We start from the raw sequence: 27697 nt of genomic DNA, 5'->3' as shown, positions 1-27697 counted from the left end.
AAAAAAAAAAAAAGCCATTCATATTACATCAAAATGCACGTCAAATATATGTTACCAGGATAAACCAGAGAATATCACACTGGAATATATACTACAATTTTTACTTTAGGATTTTATGACACTGTTACTGAGATACTGTGTTCAGCTGTGGTTTCCTCCATTCTGAAAATATGTTAGAAAATTGGATAGGACTGAAAGAAGACCTAAAAGAGTGATTAGACTTCTGAAAGTCATTCCCTATAGTGAAAGACTAAGAAAGCTCAATTTATTTAGTTACTGAAAAGAAGGTTAAGAGGATCACAATACCTACATGTGGAAGAGATTTCTGACAGTAGGCAGCTCATTAATCTAGTGAAAAAGGCATAACAAGATCCAGTGTTTGGAAGCTGAAGCTGAAATAAGGCTACATATGAGGCACACTTTTTTCACAGTGACAGTAATTAACCATTGGAACAATCTGCCCAGGGATGTAGTTGATTCTTTATCATTTAAATGCTTTATATCAACATTAGATACTTCCCAAAGAGATAAACCTGTATCTCAAACAGATGCAGAAAATACCAGATGAGGTTCTCTGTCTGGGGTCTGCAAGAAGTCAGACTGGATGCTTATCATAGCTGCTCAACATTGTACCTCGACAGAACAGTTCTGCAAGTAGTCTTCATGTCAGGAGCCAATCACCTTATGACCATCATATCTACCCTTGTGTGCAGTTCAGTTCAGACTGAACAGAGGTTGTCTCCAAAATTCATCTTCCTGTTTGGCAGGTGAGATAAGTACCATTTCAGGACAGATGCCATCCCATGCCATGTTCACTGTCTGGCATCATCACTGCTGGAGACCAAATTACATCAAAACTGCCAGTAAGCACACACTGCAAAGCTGTCTGAGCACTGGCTTTGCCTGCTGTTTCTACCTAAGGAACATCTGCTGCGTTGACTCCAAGCTAGTGATGGGTGAGTCAATATGTAGACCTTGTAAAATGTTGGAGCTGTTAGTCTTAAGGCTGCCAAATGGCCTCTCAACATAGCTGTCTGTATGAAGAATACAGTTCCTTTAAGTTTAATGAGGTTGTTGGAGAATCAATTACAAAAGCAAAATGTATGACAAAGTTAGATGAGCTGTTAATTTTCCTCTCAGTTCGTTAGTAATATTTCTGAAAAAAAACTTGCCCTTTAAGTCTTTGGAATAGGATGCTGGAGCAAAAGAATAGCACGGGGAAAAAAAAGAGCACAAAGACAGAAATTACAGAGAGCAGGACAAGAAGAGTAAGTAACAGTGTTTATGCACAAAATAATCAGAAACAGCCCGCATACACAAGTAAAGAGAAAACGGTGTGCCGAAGTATTAAATAAACAATCAAAATATTTATCTTCAGAAAAAGAAAAGTAAACACCACATTTCTTCATCTCTAGGAAGAAATGGAAAGAAACAGTTAAATGTAAACAAAAATAAACACTATGCCCTCAGAATGTGGTATGAGGGTGGAAGCCCACACAAAATCACACCTGGACTTGTCATAGAATAAACTTGCTACAGGCTTCTGTAGGTTTTTTTCGCATATCTTGTTCTCTTTCTTGTGACACTTAAAAGATTGGCAATAAACTAAGAAATCTTTAAAAAATACTGAAGGGACTTTCTCTTTTTATAAGATATACCTAATTAAGACAATGTAACACAGAGATTCATTATAAAATGGATTAGCAATATTCCTCCTTGATTGCTTCATTATCTACCCTGAGTGTAAATCTTAATGTTATTCTGAAAACTATCTCCTCACAGACATGGGTTATATTTCCTAATGAAAAGCTCGTTATATACAGTATTCTTGCAAAGGACATGAAGATAGCATTATTGCTGAAGAACTGTACTCTTAGTCCTGGGACACAGGAAGAGGGCTGTATTCCCTGCTCTACCGCACACTTCTCATGCTGTATTGAACAAGTCACTCTTGGCTGGCTTTGCAAATGTGCACAGCATCTGCTTCTTATGATCAGATTACCAAAGTGCTGAAAATCTTTTGAAAATCTGGCTATTTATTTTGTTGCTGAATAGGATCAGAGATCTTTTGAAATCTGGCCCCAGTTAGGGTGCTTGCACTCTTTTGAAAAGCTAGCCCTGAATCTGTATATGCCTCAATTTCACTATTAACATTATCAGCACTGTTCTGCTTCATCAAGAGGATGAGAAACAGCTAGCACACACAGCAATTAAACTTTGAAAGGGGATATATAAATGTAGAGTTGTTCTAATAGTTGTGGAAATGTCATATGTACATAAAAGGCAAACAAAAACAGCTCCTGTTTTTTCTAAACCTTTAACAACTGTGGTTTTCTATAAAATCTTAAGTGAAGGAATGTTGACAATATTATTGAGCTTACTATAGGTAATGTTTGGAAATTTTCTGTATGTATAAAAATGTGAACATAAATATTACTCCTTCTCCCTTTTATGATTATGAATATGCATTTCATGACTGTCCAGATGATGAAATAGAACACGCAATTTTATACTTGCATGCGGCACCACCCCATGCAAAGCAAAGCAAACCCAATTTTTATACAATACAAATAGAATGCAAAGTGACAACATACATGTGCTTGTGCAGATGCACTCAGCTAACTCCGGGAGTAAGAATTACACGGAGTGATGTGCTCAAGCACTGAAACTAAGGTAAGCATTTTCTAACAGCTCCATTTATGAGGAGGACTCTGGCACAACTAGAGTTAAGTAGTTCATTAGGGATTTGCCTTTCTTTCCTTAGGAACAAAAATCATAGTATGACTAAAACCTTTGAAATTAAAAATAAAAATATTCACCTTGGTTTAAAAGCTAACAAATAAACAGAAAATACATTTCTTAAGGGAGCTTGATATTTTAAAACAACGCCTAAGTCCCCAACTGTGTGGAGATTCTTATTTTGCTTGCAATCTCAGATAGATATAGAAGCTTACGTGTTCTCTAAATTGTAAGCTCTCTATGAAGGGTGTTCTTTAATTACAGACAGCTAATGAAAACAGTTTTTACTGATCTCTCTAATGTCCTGGGAAAGTCTTTACTATGGATTCATTGTATTCTACTTTATATCCCTGATTGAAATGGGAGACCACAAGAGCATAGGGATTTGGTGGAAACTCGATTTCCTTCCTCTGGCTTCAAAGAGAACAGTTGCAGAAATTAAGCTGCGTTGATATTGTGGTCAAACTTTGGTCAGACTGTGGTTATACTTGCATATTACATAGATATAAAATCACGGCACTTTGGTTTTTAAAATTGCTGGGTCTACCTTCAGTATCTAAATCTTACTCTGTTGACCACAGGTATCTAATATAACTATTACATGAAAACAAGAATTATTATTAAATCTACATATATCAAACTTCCCTTCCAGGGCTCTGATTATTATTTACCCCAAATTTTGAGACAGTCACTTTGGAAAATACTAATAAATATATAACTGCAAACATATGAGATAGGAAACAGATTTACTCTTTCCATTAAAAAAAAAAAAATAATGTGTGTTTTCTCTCATTTCATTCAAAATATTTCCTTTGAGTCATAATTTTTTACTTGTAATATAGAGTAATGTAACTCTTGGTAAAACAAATATTATAAAGCAGTGTAAATGAATGGGCTTTTATTTCCTCATGTCTACATACTAACAGGGACATAGCTCCCTGTCTGGGGTTTTTTGGTTGGTTTTTTGTTCTGTTGGTTTTGTTTTGTTTTGTTTTCTGTGGTTTTGTTTGGTTGGTTTGGGCTTTTTTGTTTTTTTTTTTTTTTTGTTTTGTTTTGTTTTTTAAGGTCTCTGCTACATTCATCAGCAGTTGGCCAATCTATTTCTATCTATTTCTTCAGCTCTTCATACAGATGTATTTATTATCTTCACAACAGACTCAACAAGGTCTAAAAGAAGCAGTCATTCAACTGGAGACATACAGTAGTTCAGACGACCCAGAAAATCAGTAAACTACATTAATAGAAGAAACAAAGGCTAAGCTCTATTGAATTTAGCAGGACTTTGAGTATGTCCTTACATTCTCTGCTCATCTGAGGAGACTAAAGTGTGACAGCTATATTGAAACCGTTAAATCCAAGCACAAGATCCAGTTCCTCAACAGCTTTCATTTGCAAAACGGAGCACTACAATATAAAGCTTTACCGAGGCTCTGTCCAAAATACTCTTCATAGCAAATTCAGTTTTCTTCTGTTCAGAAAAGGACAAATAAAAAGACAAACAAAAGTTCTATCAGATATTGCAATCTACAGATAGTAACAGCCTTTTTTTCATTTTACATATCAAAAACTGCAGCAGTGATTACATTTTGTCTGTTTCTGATTACTAAAAGAGAAAAGCAGAACAAGCGCTTTTGGCACGACAGATTTATTGCACATCTGTAATTGGCTAACCCCATCATGTGCGTTATTTGAAAAAGTTATGTAGACTGTATATATAATTTAAGATATCCATACTTCTAAAAAAGACCACCTGAAGCTAACCCACGCAACATGAACGTAAAAATCATATGGAAACATTTTATTAAAAGCTGTGGAAAAGTGGACTGTTGTGGCACTGACTTCTACATAGAAATTTCTACTGGATTAAAATCCATGTCATTATATATAAGAAGAAATTGATTTGCTTTTAATTTGAAAGTTTTCCCCAATTTATTTTATCATCATTGTCAACGTTGGAGTCAATGAAACTGTCAATAGCATACTCTTCCTGACATATTTGCCTCTGCAAGTCTGAAGTCCATGCCCTTGCCAAAACCCACTCAGCCAATACTGTCAATGTTCTCAACTGTGAATTACAATGACAACACCCACCATCTTTTAGCTGGAACGAGGAAGGTATGTTCTCAACTCAGGAGTGAATATAGAATGACAGAGTGAGGATTACTGTGCACAGAAAGACATGCACACTGAAGGAAGAATGAAGTGAAAAGTTAAAAACTTTTGGGGTTTTCTTTTAAATATTAATATTCCTCACCAGGTTGTTTTCATTACCAAGACTGCATTGAGAATGCAAGCACGTAGAGAAAAATACAGGACTACAAAAAAAGAGAGACTCAACACTGGAAGCTGAGTACAAGAGGAAGACAATATGCATATTCAGTGTTCTAGTTAAGGACTTGGGGGAAAAAAAAAAAAAAAAAAAGGAATGGTGAAGAAAAATAAACTGTATTAAAAGAAGATAATGAAAATGCTGAAATGACCAAGTCAGTGTAACAGCACAAGAGAAATAGGAAGATGAATTGCAGTGTAATAGAATGCAAATACAGTATACAGTAGTGGCTGGGAGTGAGAGAAAAGACATTAAGTCACCTGTTTTATTTCCTTGCTCTTAAAAGCACTTACTGTTTGGTTGTTTTCCTATTTAATTGTTAATTCATAAGGTGGAGTTCTAGCAATAAACAACTCTTCCAGGAGCTGACATGTGATTGACAACATTTTAGAAAGAGTATTAATTTGTTACCTGCAGTAAATGTTTTGTGTATCCATGGAAGTGATGGATAGAACTTTTTACGATACAAATAAAGCACTATAAGAAACTAAATCATTCTATCATTTCTGCTAGCAGAACTGGAAGGATCAAGTAGGTTCTTTTTATGCCTTTGTTCATGCAAAAAAGGAGAGCTGAACTTGAAATGGTTTCCCCCTGTTCCTGTTCTGCATCCCCAAAAAACCCCAAAACCTTTCAAAGGCTTGTAACAAAATTAAGTGTAAAGCAAAAAACAGTAGCATGGAGTTTAGGACAGCAATTAATATAGTGATAATAACAACAACAATAATAATTTCAATTTAATTATTCCAAAATAAATAAATTTTAGGAGGTTTGATTTACTAAAATGCACAGATCACTATCTATGATCCAAACATCACTGTAATTTACAAATTTTAAATGAGCACTTATGCCATGTTTACTCCCAGTTCATTGATAATCATGCCCAGAATGGTTTCTTAAGAAAACCACAGAAACTCCTTTCTTAATAGTACCTTTCACTTCAATCTGCTTTCCAAGATCAATCAGTTACACGGTTAATGTGTTTAGCTTGGTTCTGCCAATATAATGTTCTTCTAGTATTTTAAAACCATAAGTCTTACACACTGGAAGTTAATTGCCTTACAAATACTTCAGTACACTATGCATATCCTAGTTACCTAGACTTGCAATTTCAGAGAATTAAGCTGGGTTTGTTTTATAATAATTACTTTCCATTTATCCATGTTTGTTGAAAAAAATATATGATACTAACTTTATTCCTTTAGTGAAGGAATTTTCTCAATATTTTGCCTACAACTGCTCTAAGGCTAAGACAGCTCAGTATTGCAAACTTAACAACACCAGCGCTGCAAAGAGTGGATGATGCTGAAAATTGTATCAGGCTGATATCAGAAGCAACCCGATCCTTGTCCGAAGAACAGATAAAAGATAATTTATTCAACAGTTCTGGAATATCAGAAATACTGCAAACTGGGATTCGGGATGCTGATGCCCAAGAATTTCAGAGTGCCCTGCCTGTAGCACATCAGGTAACCTACTGAAGCAACACAGAACTGTGGCAACCACAACAGGGCAATGCCAGTGAATATTACTGAGATGTCAGGGCCTTCCCTGCTCTATTGGGAAGATCTGCTTTTTTTTGGCTCACCTAAGAATTACACCCTTTTGTTTTTCAAGTACTTTTAAAGTTTGCTTCAGACACTAAAGAAAGATTTCTTGTTTCCACAGCAGAAAAGATAGACACAGATCATGTATGGGTATGACTCAAAAACAGAGCAGGCAGTTCTTGCAGCGTCACAGTTGGGACCCCAGAATTTAGATTCCAGCAGCAGAATGCTTTTGCATGAGGAGCTTGAGGGAGAAACAAGGAGGAACAAACAAGACGACAAAACCCACAACAAGCTATAATAGACCCATTTTGATGAGGAAGATATGATATAGAATCACATAATCATAGAATCATACAATCATTTAGGTTGGAAAAGACATTTAGGATCACCGAGTCCAACCATAAACCTAAACTTATCAAGTACACCAAACTATGAACTCTGACAGCAGAATTCTTTCCCAAACTTTTGTATTATTGTTGACTGTGGATTACATATGCTCCCTGAACACTGCCATTAACAGTAAACTGAACTATAAAGACCTGTAGAACAAATTCCGTACAGGCAAGCACTTAAAGAAATCTGTATCAAGCTCTATTGCCTTTGCTGTATGAGAATAAGTTTTACTTACTGCTAATGAGCCTATACCATTGCCAGAATTCTTCCCATTTCTAATTTACAGAAAACTAATTTTTCTTTCATTTTTCTAATTCTGCTAGATTTTTCCTTAATGTCTCTGCTTGTCTTCAACAACTCTCTGCACCTCAGATATTCCAGTTTATCTTAATTGCCATATATTTCCCTTTTATTCCCCAAGCTTTACATAAATACGCATAGATACTGTTTCAAATTGTTGATTTGACCTGCATTCTGAAAAAGGATGCAGTTTTATAATTTTCAAGTGCATAGGAAACCATCACTTCATAAATTTTTCTTTAACAGTTCTAGTCAACTTTTATTCTAAATTTTCCATCAAAATCTTTCCTCACAATCAATTTCACACGTAAGTTTCCCCATTAGGCAATTAGTCCATCAAAAGCACTGAGTATATTGGTTGGCACCCTCCTCCATTTGCAGAGATTGAAAGCAATCAGGTCATGATCACTTGTCACTAGGCAACCACCAACTCTGAGTCCAGTATTCAATTCATCTTATCTATCACAATGAGATTCAAACAGAGCTACCTCATTTTGGGTTCCATATTTTTCATACTAAAAAACCATCAATAATTCTCACAATGAACATTAATGTTTTACCTTTGACTGTCTGAAATTTCCAGCACTCATTTCCTACATTCAAACAACACCTAATTGTATTTTTCTTTAACTTACGTAAAAGGTCAATGACTAAGGTACTTACTCCTAAGGCTGCACTGCCCCTATGGCCACGTAAACAAGTTTACAATGGATAGACATTATGTTTACAATCAGTGTTTGATACTGGTACACAGTCAGAGCACTTTATAGTGGCTTACATATAAACAGGAATCAGATTCCCATAGGAAAAACACCTGCAAGATAAGGAGGAATAAACCAAAGGTCTGTCAAAAATTCTCCAGCATAAGAGCAGAAGTTCAACACCAAGCAGGATGGCCAGATTTGGAGACCCTTTTCATAACAAGCAATACCATCAATTCATCTGCATTATGCTGTTTTCATCTGATTGACCTTTTCATGTCTAATGGTGAAAAACAATGTCTTAGGCCACAAACACTGAGGAAGAATGTAATTCTTATTTCTTTGCCTCTATATATGACTTCTTTGAGACAGAATTGTGTGGTGGTTCAGAAGAGAAGGCTGGTCTTAATGGAAGGTTTGTGTGGTTTGGCAGGGAAAGACTTGTACTATATCTTGCATCTCTTGCTTGGAAGACAACACTCAGTTTAAAATATAGAAAGCTAACAACTGGTAATGTTATTTAAAGAATTTCCACAATGAGATCATTCAGAAGAGAATCGTTTCTTTATCTCTTAAAATACCTACATATCCAGCATAAAATTATTAGAAAAAGATATTTAAATTAATGAAAATAATCTTACTTGACATTTGGGGCAAGAATTACCATACTTTCCAAGTATCATTATTGCTTATTTTCTTTCCCATAGAATTTAAAGCGCTGTACTTATTTCCTCAACCCCAAGTTCCATAGTATGATAAGACACCAAGTTCATTTTCAACCTATACTTACATACTTTGTTTATGTTGAGAATGAATCTTTTGAAAAACATGATATTTTGAAGGAAACAGGTGTAATTTTGTTTTCAAGCATATTTCTTCTTGTGATTATCAAAACATATTTTTTTATTTCATTACCAATGCAGAATTGAAGTAACATCGAATGCTTTATAGCAAGCAACGTGTCAGTCATATTTAATTACATTAGACAAGAACAATTTGAGCCAAAAAAAATTTCAGTTCACCACAAACACTTTTAACAGCATCTGATTTCTTTTCATACTGATATATATTAATTCCAAAACATAGATGTGTAAAACTACCTAACTCCAGAACATGTAACGCTAAAAGTAGAGATGGCTAAACTATAAATGACATTCTTCATGCCAGTTGATCAGTACTATTTACTGAAGTAATTTTCACTCCTTAGCTAGAATTTCTCATTCACCTCTTCTCTTACAGCAGAAGATAAGTAAGATAATATGTAATGTAAAAGTAAAGATTTGTGGTTTTTCAAAACAAACTCATGATAAACCCACTTATAATTTAAGATTGCAGATAATCCCACAATTACTTTTTTTTTTTTTTTCATTCGAAGAAAAGATGTGCCCAAAGTTGTTTTACGTACTCTAGTTTCCATATGTCACATAATTCATCAGGAAATTAGACTTACGACCTTGCACAAACATGTATGTCCAAAGACAGAAATTAACACCTCATTTCAACTAAACCAGAATGAAAATCTAATAACTATTTTGATGTTATTATGGAAAATTTCCAGGACCAGGGTTTGCAATATTGGGCACAGACTACTGGGTTTAATTGCTGCTTCAAAAGAAACAGAAATGGCAAATACTGGGATCTGTGTTCAAGACACAGTCATGAGCCTTCTTGTTATACTGGCAGTGGTCCTGAGTGAATACTAGTGTCACAAAGATTGCCCAAAAGGGAAAAACATGGCATGACTTTGCATCAGCCAAACACATTCAACACACCAGAGAACATAGTACCTCATACTCCTCCTCTCCCTTCCTCTCTTCACTTGAAGAAAAGGAAGAAAATATGGCTTCCACAGAATAGTGGAACAGGACATAAAAAAGCTGCATGATCTTTTAACATTTTCAGCGAGTTTGTGTTAAAAATATAAAGAAATTTGGAATAAATCATTTGAAGACAATATTCCAAAATATGAAGGTTCTCACAAGAGTTTGATGTTGGAAAAGGACTACAGGGCATGGTATGGGTCAGGCAATCAGAACACACAAGAGGATGCAGCAGAACACATCAAATGCCATGCCATGTAAAGCACCATTTACTGGCTGAACACACAGTATATACACTATGAAAATACTTCCATTCCCAGATCAGAACTTTCAGAAAACTGACTTTTGAGTGCAAAAAAAGGATCAGTAGATCATTTACTGTTCTCCTCAGAACATAACCCTTAAATGCTGGGAGTCAAAGAAAGACTTTTGGAGAGATGGAAACAGAGGAGTATAGTATTGTTATTCATACTGTATGTAGTATGCAAAGAATAACAATTTTCTTCCTACTGACTCTAAATAACTTTTTGATTATTTTCCGCCATATGAGAGTCATGTCCTGATATTTAAGATCTGTAATCTCTACATTCATCTGCTTCAAGTTGTGTGTGTGTTTGTTTACAAGGACAAATACTTCCTACATACATAAAGCCTTAGACAATATACCAAAAAAAAATGACTGAAGTCTGCTGTATTAAAAGATGGAAAATTTATCCATTTTTAGCAAATGTCATATCATTGGCTATTGCTTTTAAGATTAATAAAAGATATAATGGTTTCTAGATAGCCTCTAAATAAAGATTACTATGAATGGAGAAATGATTTACCAATAGTCACCACAATGAGATTTCTTTAAAGGTTACAATCATCAGTTATTTAGCTGAAACACTGCCGAGAACGCCTGGTCATTTCTTGAATAATGCATAATATTCATTGTAGATTTGATCTGTATTATAACAATACATATATTTCTAAAATAATGGAGAAAACTATCTGTTACTTTCCAATTGCTCAAGATATTTCCATGATGTAATTGGCTCTGAAAATATTATATGGAGTTACCTGAGTGTTCATTTGCAAGTACAACTTGCAGTGATCGCTACATAATAGGCATAAGAAAACAAACTCATCAGACTTTATAGACTTTTAAGAAAAGCTGTGATAAATACAGGGCAGAGTAAAGGACCTTCCTGAAATACCAAATTAAAATGATTAAATTTCTGAACAGTACTGGGGGACAAATTTAAAAGTAAGCTTTGAAATTTAATTATTAACACAAGGAGACCAACACATTTAAGGGAAGGAAAAAAAAAAACCAAACCACAAACAGTTGCCTACGCAATGTAAGTACCTCTCATACAATTTTCCAAATACCTTTAAGTCTATTCAGAAGATTGCCTGGGCACGCACAAACTATAATGTCTAGTGTTTTATTGTAGGATTATCAACCATACTTCATGTGAAGCTGCAAGCTATTTATGTGAGCTTGTTTATCCATATGAACTTCTTCAAGGGCAGCAAAAAGAAAACTTAATAAATGAAAATGAATTTTTTGATGTAATTTCATGAATGTTTGATCAGAATGTCTTAACAGGTTTCTATGTAAGGAGAACTGGTGAAGTAATAACATATACCCATACTATACAGTTAAACCTGCTTATGGGGAAATCTTATACAACAAAACACTGTTTCATCGAGCATTATTTCGATATACTGACAAATAAATAATACAGTCTTACTTAGTATAAAGCTAAGTACTCAGAGGGGAAAAAAGACACAGTACAAAACTCCTTCCCCAGCTACCCCCTTACCCTTTATGCCTAGAGGAACAGGAACCATATAACCAGATGGGTGGAGGACAAGGATTATTATATGAGATAAGGTGGAAAGATATTAAATGTTTACCTATCTTTTTTATAGGGACAAATGTGTTAACCTAGGCCAGACTATCTGTGATGTTGTTTAAGAATAAGGTTTCATTCTCCCTTAAAATTCTTTTATTCATTAGAATCCTTGTACAACAAGGAAGCTTCAGTATTCAGGTATATATTCTACGAGAAAGTAATGAAAAACAGATACCAGATACTCTGAAAACATACACAGATCTGCGGAGATCAGACCTTCTGTAGTACAGGACAGCTTGTAGAAGCTCTGTATGTCTGTTAGCTACAGGAACTTTGGGAGGAATTATTTAACCAACAGATCATAGATCATATAGCAGAGTCCACTTCACATCCACCCTGAAACACTATTTAATTGCCTGAAAACAAACTCATCCTGAAGAAACGGAGAACACTTGAATATTATATCAGAAGCCCCATGAACCATGTTATACTCATGTTCTGGATGATGTAATTATTACTTTTTTTTTTTTTTTTTCCTCCATGAAAATTATATATGATGTGGCAGATAATATAAATGAAATACATGAAGTGATGCAAATATGTCCAGATACAAAATCATCAGACTACAAGTCCTTTGGTTTTTGCCCCCCATAAAGTTCCTTAAATAATATTACTTCTTTTAAATGGAAGGGCAGGTAAAAGCCCTTTGCACTATCAATACCAGTAACCCTTCATGGGCAGTTGTGGGCTGATACATAAGATTATATTACCCCCTCCTCTCTCCACCCTTAAAGGTGGCTTTTTCTTTTGCTTCATGCTACATACAGCCTATTTAGTTTAGTGTAGATTAAGAGTTTCATAATGTGTGGAAAAAACCTGAAGTGCTCAAATTTCATATGCCTCTTTCCAAACTATGAGATTCCTCAAAAACATGAGATCAATAGCTCAAATAAAACAGGGTAGTTTTCTGTGCTGTCAAAGCCAGGACAACCACAATTCCCAGGTTTTGGTAACTTTGAGTTGTGTTAATGCAACTTGCTCCCTAATTTAAAATACTTATCAGACAGCAAGATCACACTCATCTACATAAGTAGCATGAGTGAAAAAAAAACACATTACTAAAAAATTTACTGTTTCCACAAGTAATTGGAAACACTATTTGGGACCAATACATATACAGCCTCTAAAATAACTGATTCCTCTATTACCTGACTTTTGTGGCAACTCACATCTAAAACACCAATTTTGCTACCCAACTGCTTGTTTCAGCATGAATATTTAAATATTTTAATATTTAAACCAGTTTATTTTAGCTGAAATGTTGATAGATGCCAACTGGCTCAGAAGTCAAAATAATTTCTATATGCATTACAAGATGATAAGTAAAATCCTAGTCTCTAACTTGAAGATTAAAAAATTCAGATGTCATTGTCTCAAACTTCAGAAATACATTATTTTTCCTTTAAGGTTTAGACAGAGAATTAAGAGATTCAGTCCTCAAATCAAGGAATAATGCCATGCTCCTCTCAAACACATCCTTATAGAAAATACTAAAACAAAGCAACACAGTAATTGCTAAATAACTTGAAACAATTGATTCTACGTCACCCAGAAGACTTACAGCTGTAATAGTGACATCAATAGGTTTGTTGTTAAATAAAAAAATAAATAAAATAAGAGGTTTATTTCACCTTCACATGGTGTCTTTCTCATGCAGACCTCAGATTTCCACATTTGTATCCCTTTAAAGGATTTGATATGCAGGGAAAGAAGAAAGGATGATGGTAAAAATTTCAATTTAGAGGTTACTAAAGGCTGCCATATTCGATACTATACAACATATTTACTCCATACCTTTTACTGATGTATTAGGTGGAGGTCCTTCCATTCTCAAGTTCCACGGAGGATCACCTTGATTAGCAAAGTCCCTCATTTTCAGATAGCTAATTGTAAGTCGGATGATGGATGCCTTGTCAAGCTGGCTGGTAATGGCTGCAGGCAGTGGCAACAACTTTGCCAACTCATAGAATTCAAAATTCTCCTTTCCCCGGCGAGAGCGAGCAGCATCTCGGGACTTCTCCTTCCTCAAAGCTTGTAAACTGAAAGAAAATAAACAAAGTAGGACATTCATCAATATTACTGTTCTGTCACATTTAACCAATTTGCTTTTTCACTGCTGGTCTTCTATACAAATTAGCACATTTTCAAAATTTTGTTGTGCATGGGTGTGCAGACTTCAGGATATATTTATTCCAGTCTTTGAATGATTTAAACTAACAATAACTGAGTTTCAGTTGTAGCCAACTTATTAACTACTCCCAACTCATTTCAGCCACTTTCTTCTTAGCCTGCCCTTCCTTTTTGTGCTACCAGTTGTAAGAAAAGATTCACAAGAATACTGTGTACATGTGGGGTTTATCTGCATAGATGCCATTGCTGCTTCTGACCCACTGTAACCCAATTTTGTCTAAATTTGTGCCAAATTCTGACTCTTGGGAATAGAAGGTTAGAAGCAGATGACTGAAGTGTGTGCCACCTCTGACAGGGGTTGCAGTGCAGCCAAGATGACCAAACAGGTTGTACAGTAGCTTCTGAGCTACAGAATAATAGTAATATATTAATAGCACAAACCTTCCTGGATTTCATGAAGCTGTACTTTATGAGTTGTTCAGCTGTCCTTGCTGTGGGAACAGCAACCTTTGTCAGAGGGGTGAGCAAACAGTTAATATAGTTATGTGCTTCACATTTCTCATTGTAATTCACTACCACATAGGTGTCAGACTGACAACTTTTTGGTCAGAAAGGAACTTCCACTTTACACTGAGCAGGTGGAAATGCAAAGACATTAATTTAGTCCCGTTACATCAGTGTATCACTTGCTACCACCCATATGCAACACCTAAAGGTAACTCAGATTTTACTCCTGGGCTATTTGTTTAACTGGTGTAAAACTGCTGAATGCATGTTGTGATGACAGTGGGTAAGCACTGGGGTCTTTCTCCTGATCTTTCCCTGAAACTCAAAGGAAATTCAACTTTCAGTCGGTTTCAATGTACAATACATCTTTGCAAGGGAAAAGGGACTAACTTGTTGCGTGTTTGGGGCTGACAAAGAAATGTACAGTACACTTCCCAAAAGATTAGGAGTCAATGTGTAGATAATACAAAGAACAGATAATGCCTCTTTTGGTTTTAGTGAGAGGTTTAAAACTTTTTTTTTTTTTGAGACAGTGTTCAACTCAGGATACGATAAGCTTGACCATACCTCTGCCTTGGTGCATAGAGGTTGGTGCTGATGCTGAGGTTGGTGGCTGCCAATCACTGCATGGGGTGAGTAGAAACTGTTCTTATCTCTCACAAAGACTCTATCTTTCCTTTGCTTCATTTGTTTATTTATTAATTTGATGAAATTACAGCCACTATTCCATTAACTAGCCATTGGTTTACAACAGAGCTAGAATTCAACCTGTATATAACAGAACAGCAAAAAAATCATAATGGCCAGATCTATAAAAACACTCAGGCATATAAAGTAGGTCAATAGAATTTAGGTATACAAATATAATACGATGATTCTGAGACCTCTATTTACCTATCTTTCTAATTTGGAAATAATTTAAACTACAGAGGTTCTCTTATTTTAATATTCTTAACCACTTTCATTTTCATGGCTGTCTCTGCCACATCGGACTTGAAAGGGCAGATCAGCTGGGCCCTTGAAACACAGATGAAATCTTTCCATCACATGTCTCTGAGAATGATTAACAAATGAAATTCCCTACACAATTCTATACTAATAGCAATTATATTTAAAAGGACAGCCTGGCTAAGAAATAAGGATGGTGAGAGAAAGATAGGAGAGGAAATGGCACATCCTTACCCACAGGTAAAGACGGACAATCCTACTGAATCCCACATTAAAGTAAATACTTGTCTTCATGAACTCTATATAGACTGCTAGCATCTAGATTTTAAGTTATAGTCTAGAAGAAAAGTTCCTGAAAAGTAAGGTTTCACAATGCTCATTGCAGATGCATCTCTGTCCAATTTCAAATGTTAAATATCTACCATCACAGATGTGTAAAATCCCTCAAAAGGTGCATTAAATATAGCTGATAGAAGTATTTTATGTATATACAGAAATCTGGAAGCTACAGCTCTGTGAGGTGTGAACCGCCCAATTCATTTCAGTGAAGTAAGATACACTGTGCAAGTTAAATATCTACAATAGTAACATAAGGCAGAGGCAGGCAAGTGTCTCTGCCCAATTGCTTGCAAATGGAAGCTCATTTTCATGACAGGCACAAGGGATGGCCCTAACTACTTGTCATCACACTTTTTTTCTCCAGAAGGCAACCCTGAGGACCTCAACTCTCCAAATCGAGTTTGAGGAGTCCAGAAGAGCTGAGATTCTAGATCTATTGTGAAAGTCTACACAAAGAGGTTCACACCTTCTTTTCAAAGCACTTCATTATACTTCTGTCTAGAAAGGAGACTTTTTGGAGATCCCTAGTAAAACAAATCAGAAACATTACAGATCCCAGACACTTTTAAAATTGGAAATAAGTTAGAAATTGAATGGTGATAGAATATTCCTTAGCAACAAAAAAGACTGAATCCACAGTCCTGTATAGTGTTCAGGAAATTGCTGAAACTGAATAACATAGTATAATGTAAACTTATATAATGTATTAATGGATCACTAACAGTTTGCAATGGAAGTCAGTTAAGCTGAAAAGTGAGGCTACCTGTGTAAGTCAACAGCATCCTTTAAAATCACCTATGTGTATTCAAACTTCTACAATAAAAAAATTCCTCAAGTACAAGGGATGGGGAGCTGATATAATAGACATACAAAAGAAACTCCTGAGAAACAGTATTATCAATAACGCTTTTTTCCTCACAGCCGTTTGGTATATTGTCATTTGTGGAAGCTTCACCGACTGACTCATGTCAAGGAGTCTGTATCTTGTAGCACTCTCTTCTTCGCATCAGTGCATGAAGCTAAATTTAGAAACAGTGTCTGTCAAAATGCGCACACAAGTCCTAATTCGTACTCTACATAATTCCACTAGGGAAATACACTTGTAGTGTTGGACAGTTATGCTGTTACATTGGGTCCTTAATTTGGGAGCAGTGATTTCCTCAGCAGGATGCAGGAATTCATTAGATATGATGTAAACATCACTGTTAATCCTCTCTGGCACCTGTGATTCAGATAGACAACATGAGCTTCATCATCAGATGATCTTAACAGACTAAAATGCACAATAGAAAGCAGTGGTGCTGACACAGAAGCAAAACTCATCTTGGGTCCTATCATATGACACCAGGATTAGAGGAAGATCTTGGTAACAAATGAACTTCTAGAGTATCAGGCTGCAAAAATTTAGAAACATGCACAGGTTCTCCTGCTAATGAGAAAAATAAAACTGTGGGAAACTATACCCATGTTTACTGAGTGCATTTCAAAAAATTCAGAAAGCACTAAGAAAGCAAGCATCACACATGTAAGAGCTCTTACATGATAGAGGAGATCCCCCAACAGACAAGCAAATCTACATATGTTATCCACAGTACCAACATGAAGGTGAGACACATACCCTAGGGATATAAATATTGCTCCCTCTTTGCCTTCTGTGAAGAAAGAGAAGCTCAGATAATTGGGTCAGAGTGCATCACTCTATGATATCGAACAGTGATGTCATCATACAACAGTGAAACTTCATGTATTCCCTTAAAAACATGTTTCTCAAATAAGAGAATCCATATACAGAGTCCACTAAAGAAGACTAAGAGCTTTCCAGATGCTAGCTCCTGATAATTCTGAGATTCAGTACCATATAAGCAGGATATTTAGTGGCTAGAAAACTAATGCTATTTTAGATAGTAGGTTTCTAAAATATATATTATTTTTCCTTTTAGGGCCTTTCCAGGTAGACTGATATAAAGGGGGTCTGGCTTTTACAGATGAAAGGGTACAATAAATACTACCATATAATTTTAAAATGCTGTACACAACATTTCTAAAGTAGATTTTTCTGTTGAAGACACAGCAGTTGCAGAAGACATGATAATATGGTGTTGCATAAAAGTTTTATTGGTACTCATAACTCACTTGTGATTTCATTGTGCTTGTGGTCATTCCAAGCTTAACCTGCTTCATATTTTATTTCACATAATTTTATATATTTTATATTCATAAGCATATACATGCATCCATATCTGTGTGCACACCCACAACCTCTACATGTCTGACAGAATATCATCTGTCACTTTAAAGGTGGGACAAACACAGCTCCTAATTTTTGCAGCATATAATGGCAATCAAACATGTTACAGCATATCAACAGATGCACTGACCTACATTAGCAAGGATTTTTTTAGCATATCAATACCTCGCTTCTGTGTCTCAGTTTGGGTGGTAAAAATCAGTGAAATAATTTAATTCCGTGAGTTTGCATTTGGAATGAAAACAGGGGAATGGTTGTGGTTACAAATAAATATTTCTGTCTGCAATTTCAAAATACTTCTTGGAAGCAGATATATCACAGACTTGCCCAGTTTTAGAAAGGCAGCTCACATTTACATTTCACCTACACTGTCCCCTTAAACCTGAGATAGGCAAGATGCCCCCCAAAACAGGCCTTCCCAGAGATGTCAGGGCTACATAACAGCACTGGTGGGGTTTTATGGTACCCTCACTGTCCTTGTCATAAATAGAGATCAGATTGGGGGTGATGGCCATAAAGCAAGGTTTGAGGGACAGACGGGCTGTTGAGCTCCAGATATAATGGCTCCAGCCAACAGACAGCTTGTCTGAGGTGTGCCATCAGAGTTTTTGCTCATTTTCATTAACTACAAGCAGAGAAGTATGGCAAACTCTCACAAAGGATGCAGAGTATTTTTAATAATTCTACTGAAATCCTTCCTGATTTCAGGAGAAACTTTACAAGCACAACAGTATACCAGAGCAGAGCACTTTTTCTTGTATTACTAAACAATATCATACTTGTTAATTCAGCTGTTATCGACCACTAGCGGATTTCTTAAGCTTCTAACAACAATATGGATTAGGAGCAGCAAAACCAGATAGAGTACAACAATAACACTTAACAATATCTAATAATGTTTATAATAAGCTTTATAGAGAATGAAGCAATATGTGTGCATGTATTTTTGTATTAGTCTATCTTTTAAATTCAAGGATCAAAAGGTCCACTATAAACACTATCCAGCTCTCTAAAGGCCATAGTCAGACAGATGTTATATCCATTCACAGAAAAGAAATCAGATATACATAAAGGCTGTGCCACATAAGAGCAGACAGTGAATCTGTGACAAAAAAAAAAAAAAAAAAATGGGCTCGAGCCAAGTGATTCAACCCCATCAATCCCTTGAAAGAGACTTTCAATTATGTATGTCTTTCTGTATACATTGTTTTCCAATATAAAGAACAGAAGAATGCTTGCTTGCTATTGAGTTTAGTTGTAGAGTTACATAAGGAAATAAATTTGTGCTGCTCCTGAGTCCACAGGTACGCATTTGTGCAATTCTATATGAGATGCACTAGAAAGATCCTCTTATCTTGTTCTTACCTTGTTCTATGTTAGTATGACTTGACAGTGTTGTCATACTTTGGACAGTTTTATATTTAGATCAACTTTAGATTCCTTCCCCTTTTTTTAATAACCTATTAGATCATGTCTGTATTTATATCAATTCAATATAGTGGATGAGTATGACCATTTAACCAATATGAATGTTTATACATTCTGATCTATTACAGGAATAATCCAACCTGTTCTCTCAGCCACATTATTGAAGAGTATCTTTTTGGGGGCTTCAAGTTGACCAGTGCAAACAATGAGGCAGTTAAGCCCATTTATAACAATGGATACATAGAAAAACTGACTCTTAATGTCTGGGCTATTCATTAAGATAATGTCCAAATCCACCTATGGGTGGCCACCCATAGGCCATGTACTGGCCTATAAAAATCTATTTTCATTTCACTGATCTCACAGGACAATTGCACTTAATTAGAAGTTCAAAGAATGGAATAGCATCAATATAGAAATGAGCCAATTATTTGGAATATTTATTTTGTTTCTATGCAACTCTTCTTATGCCTGAAATTTTTTCAAAAGTGGTTGTAAATAATGACATCTCAAAAACAGTGTTAAGTCCAAGTGGATATTCATCTGAACAGCAGTGCACATTTTCAGACTCCAAAAAAAGACTTAGAATGGGGGAAAGATGGAGGAAGTAAAGCAGAGTAACCTGCACAACATATCTATACACCTTGTAGTTAAGAAGTCCAGTCTAGAAAGTCAAGCATCACCACTGGTGGCAGCAGGAGCCTAAAGCCTCCTATTGTCGAGGTTTTTTGTTATTGTTCTGTCTTTTGAAATTGTTATGATCTAAAGAGCTCACAAATATGCATGAAACTGAGTATTTTTGCAGTGTAGTGGATACAAGTGAATATAAAGAATGAAGCAAGAGAGCTAATGTTTCTGTAGATGTGAATTAAAATAAATAATCCTCTCTAACTTACTGACTCAATTAATTCTGAAAAACTGATACTGAAAGTATGTTAATATGTTTACCTCTAATTTCTACACAGTATATTGCTATATTTGGGGATAATTTTTTCTTTTCAGACAACTTTTTGACTTGATGTTTTCTCCCTTTCTTTGCTTTTCCTTTTTTTTCTGCTATCCTATTCACATGCTTCCTTTTCACACACACTGTTTCTGAACTAAGAGTACAAGAACCTCAAGACTAATAACAGTTATGCTGTTTAAAAAGGAAGAGTACTTCCGTGAGGGTAAAACCTCCAAAAAAAGAGGAAAGGAGAAGAATCAAAAGCCACATATAAATTTTACCTTCTTTCTTTTTTAATTATGTCTGAAAAGTCAGATGGCAGATTTTATGGATTTTTCTACTTGTTTGCTTAGGAGACCTGAACATTTCTCAGTCTCACTATTTATCAATTAATCTAGCATGCAGCCTCAAAGGAAAAAGGTCGACCTGTATTAAAAATTCATCCATCAAAAATTCATCAAAGCTTCAGCATTTTAACTCATGAACCTTTGAACACCTGCATACTTGTCAGATCTGTGGTCATAGTTAACTGGAATCTATAGTTACTACAGTACCTATACTTGCTCTGACATGAGCTGCACGAGGACACTTTCAGGTGAAAGTACAGTACATAACCTAGTGAGCCACACTGTTTCCTCAAACTGTTCTTTTCATCAGACTAAGTTCAAAGTCAGTCAAATCAGACCCTTTCAATGAGCAAACACTTTTCAGGGGCGTTCATTTTTGCCACACCATCAATATCACCATTCCTACAGGGCAAAAGTTTGCAAAAAATGTAAACAAAACCGTTATCTGACATTATCATCAATGGCACAGTCCACAAATTGAAGCCATTTAATGCTGTCCAAGAAAAATTAATGTTTTCAGAAGAAATTTAATTTAATGTATGAATAAAGCCATATAGTATATGCTGGAAGTTAAAGCTGGAACCTTCAAGTTCAAGGTAAAAACTCTGCTGCTTAACTAATGCACTGCTCATAGCTGTCATCATTAATTTATGTTAGCCTCTGTAAACATCAAGAGTATAATAGGCCAATTTCACAACTAAATATAGATGCACATTTTGCCCTTATATAAATGGCAGATTGCTGCTGTAGATCATCACTGCAGCAACACGTCAGTAAAGATGCACTGTTTGATGGTCTGATGCTCACACAATATATAAAACCAGTTGTAATGGTTGTTTGGAAGCAAAGTGTAACATAGCAGCAAAATTTCATTTGTTCCACAAACTCAGGATATATTAAGCTTGGCTGACAAAGACTGTTTGATGTGCTAAATCAGTTTGACCTTCATTTTTGCTTTATATTTCTCATTTAACACATGAAATGACCATTATTTTTTCACTATATAGGAAAATATCACAGAACGGGTTTCTATTAAAAAGCCTCTTTTCTTTGTAGATAGCAAAAATACATTTTGCCAAATGTGCTTTAACAATTATTGTAAAAATAATGTGCAACTTATGAAAAAAAGAATACCTATATTAACCCAAGCTTTTTAGTATATCAGTGAGACCTGAGGTTGTTTTTTAGGGGTTGTTGTTTGACAGAAGAGGTTTCTTTTATTTTATTTTCAATATGTAAACATGGTTCAAGGAAAAGGTTTGTGTATGCTTGAGCTAATCATTAAACCAAATGTTTTATCGCCAATAAGCACCTTTGCTGCAACGTTTAAATAGCAGGATTTACTTCCAAAGTGAGTCATTAGAACATAATAATAGGAACCTGGCAGGTTTTTCAGGATTACAAACTCACCATCCTACACAATCTCTTAAAACTAATGTACAATTTGATACAGCAACAATTAAGTGAGCTGTGATACACCAGATCAAACCCAAACTCTACAACCAGAACACTAGTGTTTTGATCTTTTTTTCTTCCTATGTTGAACTAAGCAATTGCCAGCCTCATGATAATAGAGAAACTGCATTTTTATCAAGCAATTTTGCAACACCCAGTAAACAGCCCTTTACCTTGGAGCAACTTGTACATTTCACACCTTAAATTTCTATTTACCAAATCAGCTAATCACTTCACAATTGAACTTCTCAGAACAAAAAATTATCAATTAAAGTGGTTGAAACTCCTGCAAATTATCATTTAGGAATGAAGTAATTGCTTTCATCAGGGCAGAAAAGCCCGCCAGAACAGAAATGTCACTTCAGATTAGTGTTCTCACTCCTGAAGCTATGGATGACACAGCTGATATAAGACTAAATGCCAAGACCAATCAATTGCTTTTGTGGCTCTGTTCTGAGCTGCTGTAAAAGGGGCCATTTTCTAGGATCTACTCTTCATTATAGTAAATGCTATCTCCTTGGTAACATAATTCCATTTCTCATAAATTCCGTCTGAGAGCATTGTCCTAACAATGGATGTTTGTGGAAAAGAATGCTGTTGGTTTAATGCAAAGAAATTAAGTGTGAACGGCTGTCAAAGTACTATAGTTTGCTTGTTCTTAAACATAAATTGAGGTCTTTACATTAAAAACAGAATACTTTGGCGGAAATGAATGTTCTGAACAAGTGTAATATATTCCATTTGGAAGTGGTATGTTTCTGATTGAGAGTTCAGACTTTTTTTTGTATACCTATATTCTGTCTATAGTGGGCACACTTGTCCCTAGCAGAGATCTGTCAGTTGAAGAGAGAGTAGATAAACACTCCACTTATTTCACAGCAGTGCAGTTAGGAAATGTGAAACTGCAGAAGAAAACATGGTCTCATTATCATATGACATGCTATTTGTTAGCAGACTCATCTGTGTATAAAAGCCTTCTTTGAACTGAGCCCTTACTGGAAATATCTGTATTTCAATTTGTATCGTTCAGCTTCCTAAAATACTAAGAATCTGAGTTATGGTCTCCAATTAAAAGGATATCTGAGAAGCTAATTTGGTGGAACAGCAGCAATTTCCTGCACTGCTCTCCTCATGACTGAAGTTTAGAAACAAATTCAAGATTACAGATTTTCATTCAAAACAGGATGAAAAGTATTCCTCCCTCAATGAGCATAAGCAATTCCAATTAACAATAACAAGAGTTATGTGACAGGAGAATATATTACCGAATATGTAAAGAAGTAATTTATTCAGCATTAAGATGAACAGTGCAATTTTACTATAGCATTTCTATGGATAACCAAAGCAATAGCACAGGTACATTGTTGCCAGATTGTGACTACAGCCCTGAATGTTGGCAATCTGACAAATATGTAAAAAATTGCACCCATTATGTGATGTGGGGAAAACAAGAGAGTGGTAAAGTCACTACATGTCACATCTACCTGCTTGAAATAAACATAGTACTTTAAACTGCAAAGCCAGATATCTTTAGGCCAGATTCTCCAAATATTCTCTCATATACAGTATTAAATATGCTATATAGCATATCGCAGTTTAATACAAGCTTTACACTTTGGGCTAAGTAGCAGTTACCATAAAGAAATCACTCAGAAATGAACAACATAATTCAAATTTCTGATTATACTCCTTCTGCAAGTACTGTCTTTAAGAAGGAGCACTTCAGATTAGGGCTTTATGATCTGGTTCTGAATTAATACTTTAAAGAATGAGTAAACAGATGCTATATCCTAACCTATGTCAGAGCTATTGCAGAAATTCTTGCTGGAACATTTATATCAGCTATGGCCATTATTTTCCATAACATTAGTTTACCAGTGGTAGCTCTAGTGTAAACAATTGGACAGGTAAACAAAAACAGTTTTGTTTTGTTTTGTTTTTTAATAAAATCTGTGTCTGCACAAGGCAGTTTATCTATACCATGAAGTTCTACTACTGCTGAAAGGTCTGAGACCACAATGTTACATTCAGACATCCCATGTTTGCTCTTTACAGATGACATAAATAGGGATTTTGTTAAAGTTGGCTGTGCTTTCTATAACTATCCGCTTCAATTTAGCTCCCAGAGCCAGGAAAAGACGACAAGAATTCCAAACCCTCTTTCACTACTGCCACATAAATAATATCTTGGTGTCATGTTCTCAATTACTATAATACTAAGACCCGTTCCAAATAAAATAACACGCTTTATGTCCCTACCCGCTCTTACAATTATCATCGTCATCATCATCTCATAGTTCTCTCCTTCCCATCTAAAAGTTATGCTTAAACTGGTGGGTCTATGCTGAACATATGCAAGTTGTAGTTTCAAACCCTACCGATGGGAGTCCCAAAAAGACCTCTTGTGCAGAAGGGATATAGGATACACTGGCACTGCAATCCAAAGGAACTACTGCAGTTTACAGAGACAGAACCGACCTATCTTAAATCTGGCAACAATGTAACTTCAGCAGGACAGACAACGAGTTACGCGACTGATGTCAGCCCTGAGCCCTTGTATGTTTTTTGCTGCCTGTGATAAAACCTGCACTGATAGAGGTCACTCTGTCATTGATACTCAAGCTACCCAATTTGAAAATACCTCCAGCACCGCTAAAAAAAAAAAACCACACACACACACACGCGCACGCAACACCCAGTCGGGGTGGTGGTGTAGATACATCCACTGAATGCTCAAAATGAAACCGTGCATGCAAAATTTTTCTTTTGCAGTCACAGGAAGACCCTGCTGCCTGTGCAAGTCTCCAGAAGCTCACTGATGGATTTATTGAAGCTCATTTTTTCCAGAAGCACAAGCTCCACTCTCCAAGGTGCAGTGTTAGCTGTTGAACCATTGCCTCAGTAGAGTCTGAATGAGCTGCAGGGACTTCCACTTTTAGCTCCCTGGCTTGAACCCTGAGCAGTTTAGCATAAATTAATTTAAGTAAAGCACAAGACAGCAAGGTTTTCACAAGCAGGTGTCTCTTTCACTCATACCACCAGTGAAAAAACTGTTATTATTGCTTCCATATTTCAGGTCAGACTAGACTCTCCACTGAATTCCCTTGCAGAGGGACTACAGTTACTTTCTATTTAACACTTTAGGACAAGTAGGAACTGTAACAGTCACACAAACACTGGTGAAGGGCTGAAGAAGTTGGGGAAAAACAATAGTCTGGCCAGGAAACAGTAATTCGCCAAGCAGAAAAAAATATGCAATTTTTAGGCCACCTGTTTTTTCAAGTCTAAAGTAATGGCTTAGATACCACTGGTAGTGATACAGTAGTGTGTGAAGTTTTAAGAAACAACAAAACCCCACGCATACAGGTTTGGACACAGAACAATGACTAAAAAAAAACAATAAACCTAAACCAATACATAAAACCCCATCATTCTTCCATAAATCAGTTTTAACATGCATTTTCCAAGGCTGGCTTTTTTACCTCCTACCCATTTTTGGCAGAATTAGGCTATACTTACACGTCCATACTTCCTAAGGAACATGAAAGACTTGCCAAATACTGCAGAATCTTACAATTAGTTAAGCAAGGAGACCCTTCCCCAATGTCAAGGCAACCCATACATGTCTCCACCCACACACAACTAGCACTGTAGCTTACAGGTTAGTAAAAAAAGCCTCATGAAGCAACATGTTATTGTGCACAGTGCTCCACAAATCTCATCTCTAATTACAAACTTTCAGTTATTAGTTATAAGAAGATAGTTTAAAAGACAAAGTGCATCTCTCAGCTTCAAACTAAATAACACCCTTAAAATAATCTCTTCAGATGTTATGAAATACAGTATCGAGCCCCAGAAACCCACAAAAAAAAATCCATATTGTCCCCTTTCATTCCACCTTCTATTCCCTTCATAATAAAGGAGTAAGTTTTTAAAAACATACATAAGGGTTGAAGTGCTTAGTCCCCAAAGCAATCAATTTTATATTTAACATTTTATTTAAAAAACCTCACTGCTTCCATCACCATGCTTCAGTGCATTATAGTAGCACTGCATAAGTGTAACAATTGATGGGAATTCTTTATACTTTCAGTCTGTTACAACTTTCTTCAAGAAATAACCTTTCAGTTGAAATTTTTCATGCTGGTTCTCAGTTGGTCCCCAAAATGAAATTTTATATGTAGTTAGATAAAAATTAATTGAACCATTTTTTAGTTATATGACTGTGTGGATTTTAGGTGCATAACACAAAGACTTCCAGGTCACATGAAAAAGACACAGTATTGTTATACTTTCAGCGATATTGTTATACTTTGATACAGTGGGATAAAAGTGAAATCCTCATTGACTGCACAAGGAGAAGTTTCCTCCTTGTTCCATTTACAGGTATCAGTACTAGCCACACACATTACTGGGCTCATGTGTTTCCTGAAATGCCAAGGAGAGTTTACCGTCGGAAGTTATATTCTCAACCCAGACCATGAACTGCTTCACACAGTGGTAATTGCGGTGCTGGAGGTATGTCCCTACGTATTTTAGTTTTCAGACACTTGTAGCATGCCCATATCTAATTTCTAAATAAGGTTTTCCGATATGGTATATCCAAAACCAATTCCCCTCAGAAAAGTTTAATTAGTCAGAGGCACACCTGATGCTACAAGCATTTTACAGCCGAAGTGGTGGTATGCCAAAACCTTTCCTTAAAACACACACATCATCAATTACAATCCTAAAACTGTAAAAAGCAACATTTAACCAAAAGCCTCAAAGCTTTAACAGTTGAGACATAAATCTCATGTCCTAAGCAACACTTACCTTCTTCAGTAATATTCAGCTACAAGCAAGAGTAGCAAAATCCTAAATTCATCAGACTGCATGTATTAAAGGCCAGTGCTCTGAAATAATGCTCAGTGGACACTCAGGCTCCACCTCCACCATGCAGTAAAGCTCCTTGCAAAAATACTTCCTCAGAAAGGGCCAACCAGCCACAGAGCTCAAGAAATGTGAGTGACAAACCATGAAAGAAAGCGAGATCCAGAAGTAAAGTCACTCCTTGCATTGAGTGGTCTCTTATTTACTCAGTAGGTAAAGCACCTCCTCACAAAGTCTCACAGGTCTAGGTCATAAAGGAATGTTATGATTATTTACGAACTATCTTGATCATGACACAGGCCATATAACATTACCCAGTAATTACGGTTTCTCTTACAAAAGTATCAACCCTAATCTGGAAACTTCAAGAAGTAAACAATTTCTATTGCTAAGCAGCTGCAATGTTTAAATTAGCCTCACCATTAACACTTTGTGCTTTATTTCCAGTTTCAACTTTGCTGAATTCATCTTTCAGTCACTGAATCTTGCAATTCCTTTGTCCAGTAAACAAAAGAAACTCCAAATATCTGCTATCTTCTTCCTGTCTAAGTAATTACAGGCCATGATCAAGTCACCCTTTTAACCTTCCCTTTGACAAGAGACTCAACTGACTACACAAATTCAGTCATTGTACGTTTTCCAGTCTTGATTTTAACAGTCTCTTCTTTTTCAACATAAAAACAACTAAAAATTTTCAACACTGAACACAGTAGCAATCATCAGTAGGTAACACATTTTCCA

The 27697-nt window shown here is 35.8% G+C and overlaps 1 protein-coding gene across 8 annotated transcripts in view; it reads right to left on the bottom strand.

Moving 5' to 3' along the window:
• Positions 1-27697, bottom strand: part of NPAS3 (neuronal PAS domain protein 3) — a 615710-nt gene that overhangs the window by 416408 nt on the left and 171605 nt on the right. For 5 of the 8 annotated variants that reach the window (XM_042791040.1, XM_042791039.1, XM_042791042.1 and 2 more), the window contains one exon: positions 13531-13775. In XM_042791040.1, coding sequence (XP_042646974.1) covers positions 13531-13775 — 245 coding nt within the window. Of the gene's footprint in view, positions 1-13367; positions 13419-13530; positions 13776-27697 lie in introns of all 8 variants that reach the window. The other 3 variants (XM_042791038.1, XM_042791041.1, XM_042791043.1) reach the window with 1 other exon arrangement.

Source organism: Tyto alba, unplaced genomic scaffold (genome assembly GCF_018691265.1).
Source record: "Tyto alba isolate M040663 unplaced genomic scaffold, T.alba_DEE_v4.0 Super-Scaffold_18, whole genome shotgun sequence".
Lineage (NCBI taxonomy): Eukaryota > Metazoa > Chordata > Aves > Strigiformes > Tytonidae > Tyto > Tyto alba.
The sequence above is the reverse complement of the archived record's forward strand: the minus strand, read 5'-3'. Positions and strand labels throughout refer to the sequence as shown.